This window comes from Podarcis pityusensis (genome assembly GCF_964106645.2).
Source record: "Podarcis pityusensis genome assembly, chromosome: 2".
Taxonomy (NCBI): Eukaryota; Metazoa; Chordata; class Lepidosauria; order Squamata; family Lacertidae; genus Podarcis; species Podarcis pityusensis.
The window spans coordinates 5,067,191-5,078,493 of NC_138029.1; the positions used below are offsets into that span (position 1 = coordinate 5,067,191).

An 11,303-nucleotide genomic window follows, 5' to 3' on the forward strand; every position below is an offset into this window, starting at 1 on the left:
AGTGCAAGTTCTCTTTCAGACCATATTTTGAGAAGCAGAGGGGCTGCCGTCCAGCAAGAGCCTCTGCTGAACTCTTATTGCTTGGCATCTTTCCTCTCCAGTGACCAACCCCTGCGACAGGAAGAAATGTGAATGGCTCTGCCTCCTGAGTCCCAGCGGCCCTGTGTGCACCTGCCCCAATGGCAGGAGGCTGGACAATGGCACCTGTGTGCTCGTCCCCTCACCTACCGTCTCACCTGTAGGTAAGTGCTTACACACACAGAATGAGGCACGTCTTGCCTTCCTCAACCATACAGCTTTTGCCCTCTGTTAAAATGCCTTCTGTTTTTAACCCCTGGCCCAGGAAGTGAAATCTGCACTTAGTTCTTTTCAGTTGACTGTCCTCAGTTCCCAGTGGTGGCAGCCCCTGTGACCTTGTGAGTCACCATCAGTTTGTGTTGAATATACTGGCCACGTTATGCCTTTGGCTGCCTCTGGGTTCATATTTCGGAAGCTGAGCACACACTTTGTATGAGGAAGCTCCCTGGTCCAGTCCCTGGAATTTCCAGTTTAAAAAAAGATTGGGTGATGTGAAAGGCTTCTTCTCTTGAGACCCCAAGAAGCTGCTACCTGCCAGAGTAGACAATGCTAGGCTAGATGAACGTTTTCTGCTCTCTGAAGATCCCTCTTTATACAGGCACTGGCGCAACTGGAACCCACTGTGTTGGGTTTTGTCTGAATGGCTGGTGTTTGTTGTTCTTCAGGAGAAGCAACCAGGAAAGGCAAAAACTTAGTGCCAATAGCTGCATGGAAATCTGACTCTGTTCCCAGGGCAGCAACGAGTCTCTTTCCTGCTCCAGTTTTCACTCACATCCTTTTGTCTGCTTTGGAGAATAAGTGATGTTAAGTTTCACCTTCCTGCTTGTGGACTCGCTCCATGCAGCTTACACACTGAAAATCCTACAGAGTACCCTGATGAAAACAAGAATGAAAAACTTCAGGCACATAATTAATATGAGCAAATAGGGATTACATCCTACAACCAAATCGGCAGTCACCAATCACTTTTTAAAAATGAAAAATAGAGGAAGGAGGTTGAGACTGAAGAATTACCTGCTTGGGCAATGCATCCTGATGGATAGGGACCACTACTGAAAAGGCCCTGTGCTGCTTGTGAACACACACCTTGCCGCAGGGCCTCTCTTGCAGATATTGTAGGACATGAAATTCCCATTATACAAGGAAGAAAGCTGCCTTTCACCACATTATAGTATTTGTCCATCTAGTATTGTCTGCTCTGCCTGGTGGTGGCTCTTCAGGGTCACAGAGAGAACTTTCACTTGATTCTAGTATCTGATCTTTTAGTGGAAGATGCCAGGGGTTGACCCTGAAACCTTCTGCAAGCAGTGCATGTGCCCTGCCACTGATCTGTTGTCCTTTCCTTGAACCAATTGCCATCTGCCCTCCCCACAACATGGGAGAGGTAAGCTGTTGTGAACTCCCTCACAGATTCTTGCTTAGATCCAGTGATTCATGCCTAGCCAGAGGTTGGCTTACATCATCGAGAGGTAAATGCAGGAATTATTACTTGAGGGCTTGTACAGTAACCAAGGGATACAATGTAAAATTCATATGCATCCTGGGGCTATTCAGTTTGAGGCTGAAACAAACTCCCACCATATAAACACTCTTTATTTTATTTATTTTTGCCTTTCATAGACAATACCTCCTCCCAAATCTATTGTCTCCTTTGGAGATGGGGGAGGAATAGACAAAATCCTCTAGACTTCATTGTGTCAAGCTACATGAACTATTCTCTTGTGCTCTCCAAAACCCCATGTACACTGATGGCTCTTGTCAGGAATAAATAACACTGAGTAAGTGAAGTTAACTTATTATTAGAAAAAACCAAGGCCAGCTTAGGAGTGACAAGCCCAGTGAGCACAGCAACTCTTTTCGCTAGGTCTTGCCCTTATGAGGCAGTTTTAGAGCTAACAGTCCCCACCTTGATGTTAGAATTCCTGCTCTGTGATTGCGGTCATGGGATTGTTGTCTTTCACCTGACGGTGTGTGTTTTGACTCCACAGAGTGGGAAGTGACGGAGACAGGATGTTTGTGTTACTGTGGTCCATGAAGTGGGACTATTGTCCTTTGTTCTTTCTCTTTGCTGTCTGATGCTAGAGAGAGAGGGAGCCATGTTGCAATGCTCCGTTGAGAGCTTTCCAATTCTGAGCAGTAGGATTGTGAGCACTAATCTGTTTAGCAGACACACTAACAATCCTACTGTTCAGGATTGGAAAGCTCTCAAGCGCATAGCACATTACCTGAGAGGTACTATGCACTACAGACTCAGATTCACTAATCTGAAGTCTGGAGGTCTTGAGATTTTTGCAGATGCAAGTTTTGGAAGTGACACCACAGATGGCACAAGCACTTCCAGGGTGTGCTACATGTATAACCAGTGTCTGTTTGACTGGCTGTGCAAGAAGCAGACAACAGTGAGCCTGAGTTCTTGTGAAGCTGAACTCAATGCACTCTCATATTCACTTATGGATTGTGAATGGTTGTTACAACTGTTTCAGGACGTCAGGGTTAATGTGAAATATCCTATACAGGTTTATCAAGACAACAGGTCCTGTTTGGCTTTGCTAGCTTCAGAGAGTTGCAAGCAAAGAACCAAGTACTTGCAGATAAAATTACATCGTGCAAGGGAATGTCTTTGGAAAGGACTCATTCAGGAGTCCTACATGCCATGAAACGAGATTCCTGTTGTCTAAAGTTGTTAACAGGGAACAACTTCAGATTTATGTACAGCGGTTGCAGTTAGGTTGAAATATTGCGCCACAGGTTACATGGAAAGGGGGAGGATGTTGGGAATTTCCATTCCACCTTAAGGAGCAGACATGGGATTGTTACGTGTCACATGTCTGTTTACATTCCAGCACAGTTTGCTGGGAACTTCCGTTGTGTGTATAGCTTTTGCTTTTGACTCTCTGAGAAGACGAAAGAGAGATGACATGTTTTCTTTGTCCTGATTTATGCTTAAAAAATCTGTAGCTGTTAAAGTATGTTTCCACAAGCCTCATGCCACTTCTGTTTGCGCAGTATGTTTTGCTAATATAGTGTGCTCAGGCTCTGAAGTCTGAGTCACTGATTTACGTTGCATCAGAGATCGGGGGATCGTCACGGCTGGAAGGGCATGATCCAGCTGGGGGCTAGCCAGCTGGCTTCCTGACCCCCGAAGGATGCCGACACTCCCCATAGCTGACTAAATCTCCTCCTTCCCCAGGATCCTTTCCAAGCAATCTGAGACTCCGCCAGCATACCTCTCTCTGCTTCTCCCTCTTCATAGCTCTTCTGGTCCTGGGAAACCAGGAGGAGCTTGTTGCAGTAGGAGGGAGAGACCTGGCTTCTTCACCAGCCTGACCCATCTCTGCCTCTTGGCCTCTCTCCATTCCTGCTTCCACTTCTGCGTCTGATTCTGGAATTCTTTCTGCTACAGATTCTCCCTTCTCACTAAACCCTGTTGCCTCTCCAGCTTCTGACACCTCCTTCTCCCAGTTTTCTCCCTCTTCTCTGTCTAACCACTCATCGTCATCCCACCACCAATCCTCAGGCTTTGAGCCTTCGTCTATTGGGGAGTTCCCCATCTGGTGCCTCCCACTATTCCTCTGCATTCAGCCAGTCCGTGACAACACTAAGTAAACTATAAATAATAATGAGTATCTCACTCAGTTTCTTGCCTGCTTTTCTTTTCTTTTCTCCTTTCTTGTAGTTCCAGCCACCGACACCTGTGACCTGGTTTGCCTCAATGGTGGCAGCTGCTTCTTGAATGCCCGCAAGCAGCCCAAGTGCCGGTGCCAGCCGCGCTACATCGGGGACAAGTGCCAGCATGACCAGTGCTCTGACTACTGCCAGAATGGGGGCACCTGTGCTGCTTCCCCATCTGGTGAGTGGGGTGGGGTGCTGGGAGAAGGTGTAACTTAGGGTTGGAGTCAGGGCAGCGGAGGAGACGCGAGAACCAAGGAGATCCATTGCTTCAAGTGCTGAAGTCAAAATTCAGCATCTGATTTTCAGGATGGACTTCTGCAAAGTTGCATTAATCCGTTTGTGGTTTGAGACTTTTCAGCTCCCTATTGTTTGTGGCCAAAAAAAGAAATTGATCTCTGTTCCGAAGTGAACTGGAGCTGAGGGCTCATGCCAGCAGCAGTTAAACAGCCGTGGGGAACCTGCAGACTGCCAGTTGTTCTTTGCATGTGCCTTTTAAATATGGTGCCAAATGCCAGCCTGCAAGGGAGACTTGTTTTGCACTCAGGAGCTCCTTCGTGCATCCAGTACCTGCTGCAAGTGGCCAGGTGCAAATGCCGCTGGAATCAGAGCTCCCCATTGGAGCCGATCCCTCCCAAAAGTGTGACTCCAAGCTTCTTCCTCTGCAGCCACGGCTTAAAGCCAGAGGTGCAAGGGAAGAGCTATGAGCCCACATGGAGAGTGCTCCCAGTTCTTCACCTGAAGTTGAATCATGTGGTTGACAGGTGACCCTGCCCACTGGCCTGGGGGGGGGCAGATCCAGATCCATAGCTCCACACCTGCAGTAAAGGAAAAAATGGATCCCAGGGTAACAAAATAAAATTTCTGCCATCTAAAGATTCTTTGTCGATTTATTTGTTTTAATAAAACATATGTACTTATAATCTCCCCAAAGTTAAACAATAAAATTGAGGCAATGTTTTTTAAAAATATGGGATTAAGTCCCAACAGGGGTGGAAAGGCATCTGTCAGGGATTCTTCAGCTGAGATTCCTGCATTGCAGGGAGTTGTACTGGATTGCCCTTGGGGTCCCTCTAACTCTACAATTCTGTGATTCTATGAAATACAAGAGTGGTAAAATATTCTCCTGTCTGCCATGTTCCTGGATCACCACTTCCCAGGAGGTACCATATACATTCAACTGGCTGTTGGGTTTCCTCAAAGATCTTGTTATGCCTGTGGTGGGGAAAACATGTGGTCCTCCAGATGTCACTGGACTACAAGTCCCATCATCCCTGACCCTTGGCCTTGCTGAATGGGGCTGGTGGGACTTGAAGTCACAACAACATATGCAGGACAGGTGCCTTTTGTTGGCTGCAGCAGTCCATGTAGCATTAAGTCAGTTATATGGGCCCAGCCTTGCTAACAATAACCTGCGTTCTACCCTCCCACCCCAGGGATGCCGACTTGCCGCTGCCCCAACGGCTTCACTGGCTCTCGGTGCAACAAGCAGCTGTGCACGGACTACTGCCTCAACAACGGCAGCTGCACCGTCAACCAGGGTAACCAGCCCAACTGCCGCTGCCAAACTGATTTCATCGGTGACAAGTGCCAATACCGTAAGTGCCTGCCAGCTCCCAAGGCCACAGCAGACACCCCCCCACACACACACTGGCCAAAGGAGGAAATGTCAGGGAGATCGGCCAGATTTTTTAGTTTCTTAGAATATAAATCACAAAAACAAACAATCCAATCCAAGAGTAAAGTGAAAACCTATTTTCAGAACTACAAATGATCAAATCGTTTAGTTAAAAAAACAAAAACGCCTTGGCAGTCAACACTGTTATAGAGCAGAAAACTTGCCCATAACTTTTTCCCTGCTAGAGCTTATAAAACAATCCTTTAAAACTTGTTTGCGTCAACCAGCAACTGCCTGATTTGAAATCACCTGATTGACCTTCTAAAAAAGTTACACAATGAATAGTAGAATCTATTCCTGCACATGAAAAGGGCAATGGGAGGGTAGTCTAGCATACAAGGTCTTCAATGCAGCCTCGTCTGCATATGCCAAGACAATATTAAATAATTTACTGGTCACATATTCTGTGCGAATCATTTGAAATCTTAGCTGAATAAACACATGTCTGACGGCAGGGGAAGCTTGTTAATTCCTGCAGATAAACATCCCATTTATTGTCTGATTTAATTTTAGTATACCAAACTGAGGACCTTGAATTCTTCATATATTCAGAGTCCCTTTGGGTATCTTCAGCAAAAATCACATTGCAGGGGAATCACTGTGTCTTCATTTCCATCCAGTGTGAGGTCTAATTCCCGTGCCCCATCAGTAGGATGACTGTCAGAAAAGCACTTGAGAATTTGCCCCTTTTGTGATTGATTTTTTTAAAATATATTTTTATATTGTTAAATAAATGAACAAATGTTAAATAGATAGTGCAACGGAGATGAAGTTTATGAACCCTGGGGTATGGTAGTCTCAGGACCTTGTTCAGGAATGAATCCTATGTCTCGTGCTGCAACATCTTTTCTGTACCCCTCAGGCCAGTGCTCAAACTTCTGTGAGAACAACGGTGTGTGCCAGCTGACTGCCGCTGGAGCTCGCCTGTGCCGCTGCCCGCCATATTACTATGGTGACCGCTGCCAGCATAACAAGTGTGACCGCTGTCTCAAGGGAAATTGCTCCATCATCCAGCAGACTGGCAACGTCAGCTGCACGTAGGTGCCAAGAGTTGCTTGGGGGTTGGAAGAAGAGAGGTCTGAGATGGTCCTGAGAGATAGTGCTTTGGGTGCTTTGGGTCCGCTGCCCATAGAGACATTGGAGAAACACCACACAACACAGCTGGCAGGGGGAACTGGACAGTCACCATGGACACCCAAGTGGCGAGGAACCAGGATAGGGTTTTTGGGGAAACAAGTTTGGCTGCTGTGATGTTGCAGGACACATTTGTGGGGCTTTTATGTGTGCACACAGCTGTCTCGTATCCTTTCCAAGGGGATACCATGGGAGTCCTATCCAAAGTATCCCTGGCTGTTAAGTTGTGAGGGGTCTCCTAGATCAGTTTCTGTGGTTGGTGTGTTAGGGGTTGGGACAGGATCCCACAAGCAGAACTTTAAAAGATGGGAGCAGGGGTGGTACGTTGAGGTACACACAGAGGCCGTGTTGGAGAGAAGGCCTGTTTCGGGGGGGGGGTTTAACGCTCCTACGGCAGGAAGCTGCTGGGGATAGATAGGCTAGAAAGGTTGGACTTGTAACTGGTTGTGATTTACTCTTTGGGCAGTAGCAGAGGGAGGGGGAGGGGGAGTTTCTGCCACGTTGACCACATCTCCCTTCTACATTGCAGCTGCCCTGATGGCAGGATAGCCCCCAGTTGCTTGACTTGCAACAACTACTGCTACAATGGGGGCACTTGCACCATGAATGCTGAAACTTCGATGCCTGAGTGCCAGTGAGTTTGGAGGGAAACGGGGGTGAAGGGAAAGGGGGCGCATGCCTGCTTACTTTCAGTGAGACAAGTCTTTACCCAGCTTCCTATCCTGTGCTCTCCTAACTCACAAATTCCAAGCCCACCTCCATACTAAGACAGGCATGCTCCGAAATAACCTGTTTCCTTGAATTGTGTAGTTTTCCTGCTGCCCATCTCATGTGACCTGCCTGCCATTTCCCCTGTTTTGCCCCATAGGGAAAAGGGCCATAGCTCGATGGTAGCGCATTTGGCTTGCATGTAGAAGGTCCCAGGTTCAGTCCCTGGCATCTCCGGATAGAACTGGGAGAAGCCTCTTTCTGAAGCTCTGGAGAGCCACTACTCTGTGGACAATACTGAGTTAGATGGACCCAACTCAGCTTCTTGTGTTCCTTCCAAGATGGGCTTTGCATGAGAGATACTCCTGCATGCTGGATTATGGCACAATCTGCACACCCTTCCTGCAGCCCTCTGCTGAGTAATAGCGGCTTCCCTGTATCTCATGAGTTCCATTCAGCTACTCCAGTGTTCTCCTTAGCATAATCTGCCCCCCTTCTCTTTCTCTCTCTCCCTCTCTCTCTCTCTCCTCACACCACTTTTTCAGCATATTCCTTGCCCAAGGAAGTTCTTGCTTGTGTCCATCCCATCCACAAACACCCACATGCCTTTTGCTTTTCAGGTGCGCATTGGAGATGACCGGGGAGCGCTGTGAGAGATCTGCGAGCAACGAGCAGCAGAGCAACCGTATGTAGAGGGGGGCTCAAGGGCAGCCGCTGTAGGGGTTGATGGGGGGCATGTGAGTGTGTCAGGTGGGTGTGGGCTGCAGCTGGAGAGAGTCAGGGAACACCTGTTCATGCAGGGTGGTGACTTTTCCATACCAGCCAGAGGGACATGGCCCATGGCATTCTGGTCCTTGAGGCAGTTTATTCAAATGGTTATTCCCTTCCTCACACAGGGGAACAATCCACTCGGAGGCTCCCCCACATGTCTTGTTTAAATGAATAGGAAGCACTGAGCATAAGAGGAGCCCTGCTAGATTCAGCAGGACACAAGCACAGCTCATGATCCCTGCAACTCCGCCTCTTAGGCTGGAGGCAACATGGAGACACCTTGACTAGAAACCATTGATAGACTTGCTCTCTGTGAAAGGAAGCACATGGTTGTGTTCTCGTTCAGCTCTGTTTGTGCAGAAGAAGCACCTCAGTGGATTGTGTCCTGTGGGTCAGCTCTGTCTCCCTGCCACTCTGCTGCCCTCAGTGGCACATGAAATCTGCCTCCTGGCATGTCCACCTTGTGAGAAATGCGCCCATTTATTAAATTATTTGCAGGCCCGGGGGGGGGGGGGGGGCTTTTCAGGTCCAGATTCCACAAATGCTTGTGAGTGTCCATTGTCAAGGCGAAAAATACTTGGCCTACATGCAAACATCCCAGAAATGCTGCAGGATAGAAAACTTTTTTACTTTTAAAAAATTCATGGATAGGCTTACATTCGATCAGATTATCAAGTGAAATGTCTTCACAAAGACAGAGGGAGGTCTTTGGTGTATTTCGTAGCTAGAGGTGTGTTGGTGTAGAGTTTTCCAGATTGCACCTTTTTCTCTTCCCTGTACAGTACTAGTGAATGCTTTCCATTCACCTGCACCGAAAACTGTCTCTGTTCATTATATTTATACCTTAACCTTTCCTCCAAGGAGTTCAGGGTGGCAGACGTGGGGTTTTCTCATCCCAGCCCCATTTTATCCTCACAAGCTCCCATGTGAGGTAGCTTAGGCTGGGAGATGGTATTAACCGGTCAGAGGTAAACTGAGTGGAGATTTGAACTTGGGTCTGTCCCGTGCTAGCCTGATAAGCTAATTGATGCACCACACTGGTCCTCATTTGAACCTAGAGGGAAATGAGATGCCTTTGCTTCTTGGATATTTGAGTACAACTGTATCCATCTTGCCCAGAAATGGAAATATATATGCAGACATAAGGGACAGGCTGTGCATATTTAGTGTTGATGAGATCTTTGCTCTGTCTTGGGGTGTGGGCTACGAGGGATGCTTCCTAGTCAGTGACCAGTGTTTCCCCACCTCCTGTAGGAACCGTGTCCATCATCATCCCAATCCTCCTCCTGCTGCTGGTGATACTGGTGGCAGGAGCTGTGGTCTGGTACAAGAAACGGATTAAAGGGTAAGCAAAGCACTCAGAAACGGTGACTGTGGGTGGTGTTTGAGCGTGTTGCAAATCTACTGCCGTGGAGATGGGGGAGTTTTTAGATTCTGTGTTGCATAAATCTTGATTGTGTCTGTGCTTCAACCTGCTGCAATTCTGCTTCTCATTGCTGAGGCCACATTCGTTTTGGTCGTTTGTACAGCTGCCTCATGTCATGGTATATTTAGAGCCCTAGTGGGGTGTCTGGGTTCTCTGTGGGAGATGTGTGTGGATGAAGCTGCCCTGCCTGCTGCCCTCTTGGATCTTTTTTGAACTCTCATGGTTCCCAAGAACATACTAAGGGGTCACACCCATAAAGAGGGGAAACACATTTTCAGCTCAGCATATAGATCATCAGGTCTGCTGCAGTTCAATAGAAAACACATGGTGGGTTACTCAAAAGTTTGGGCTAGTAGAGGCAGACCAGCTCTGTCCATGGCCAGTGGCCATGATGGCCAAGATGGAAGTAAACAAGAGACCAGTTTGCACCTGTTTTCAGCATAGACTCTGCCGGTGAACTGCATGCTAAATCTAGTTCCGTTCAATCAGGGATGGATGCAGAATGCTGCTCATCAGCCTCTCATTCCACTCCCTTCATACCTTGGTACTTTATCCTGAGTCAGACCATTGGCCCATGAAAGCAAGTGCTCTCTACTTGGATTGACAGTGACTCTCCCATTACTCACACATATGACTGTTGATGTCATAATCCTTTCTACTGAGGGCAGGGCTACACCATTACAAAGGAAGCCTGGGGTTCCATCGTGCTCTGATTTCACTGTAACATAAAGTGGGGTAGGGAAGGGTGCTTAACTTCCCTCTGCTGCTAGTTCTTTCCTGCAGATGCACTCACTTTTTAAATATAGTGGGGGTTTTTCTGGAGGGGTGTATTTGCATACAGTAATCAGTAGATGCAGAAGACATTAAGCACCCCACCCTCCTGCCAATGATTTCTTGCAAGTGCCCCCCCTCATTAGCATTTGTACAACCTTGGCATTTGCTGAGAACAGTGCCCTGAATGTCTAGTCACTGCTGCTCCTCCCCACTCTGAACAGCATGATAAGCCCACCTTGACCTCCGCTTCATCCCTGTTCTTCCTCACCCCCAGGGCCAAAGGCTTCCAACACCAGCGCATGACCAACGGTGCCATGAACGTGGAGATCGGCAACCCCACCTATAAGATGTACGAAGGGGACCCCGACGCAGATGATGTGGGGGAGCTGCTAGATGCTGACTTCGCCCTTGACCCCGACAAGGTTTGGAAGCGGGAGCAGGGAGACAGACTAACATGCAAAGGCTGTTTGAGGTTGCGTTGGAGAAAGGACTCCAAAGTCCTCTGGAGGGGGAGAAGGGAAAAGGAGTGAACAAAAGCACCTGGCAGGGGCTGGAAGGCAAACGTGGCAGGGTGCACAGAGGGAATAACAGAATGAAAAAAGTAGAGCCCAAGATAAGGGCAGCTTAGAATCAGAGGATCCTGGGGACCCTTTGCTTTGAGGGTGCTGAGCCTTTGTGAGGCCAGGGCCCCAAGTAGACACATCCTTCACAAACCCCAGGGAAGTTGTTTTTAATCCTAGCGTGTATCTGGTTCTGTCCCCACAATTTGGGCAGCCAGCAACAGACTCGCAAGTCTTGCAAAATTATAAATAGCTAATGTTTGTTTGATTCCACAAAAGCAAACAATAAACACTGCTCTCAGAAGATGCTTCGATTTGAGGTGGTATCATAGAACCATAGAATCATAGAGTTGGAAGAGACCACTAGGGCCATCGAGTCCAACCCCCTGCCAAGCAGGAAACACCATCAGAGCACTCCTGACATATGGTTGTCAAGCCTCTGCTTAAAGACCTCCAAAGAAGGAGACTCCACCACACTCCTTCTGCATGTGTTTTCTTCACAATT

General features: G+C 47.8%; 1 protein-coding gene across 1 annotated transcript in view; it reads left to right on the forward strand.

The window, feature by feature from the left end:
• Window positions 1-11,303, forward strand: part of LRP1 (LDL receptor related protein 1) — a 321,217-nt gene that overhangs the window by 307,738 nt on the left and 2,176 nt on the right. Inside the window, 8 exon segments of the mRNA XM_080996568.1 lie at window positions 102-242; window positions 3,755-3,928; window positions 5,184-5,345; window positions 6,288-6,462; window positions 7,089-7,193; window positions 7,888-7,952; window positions 9,293-9,383; window positions 10,513-10,764. Coding sequence (XP_080852694.1) covers window positions 102-242; window positions 3,755-3,928; window positions 5,184-5,345; window positions 6,288-6,462; window positions 7,089-7,193; window positions 7,888-7,952; window positions 9,293-9,383; window positions 10,513-10,764 — 1,165 coding nt within the window.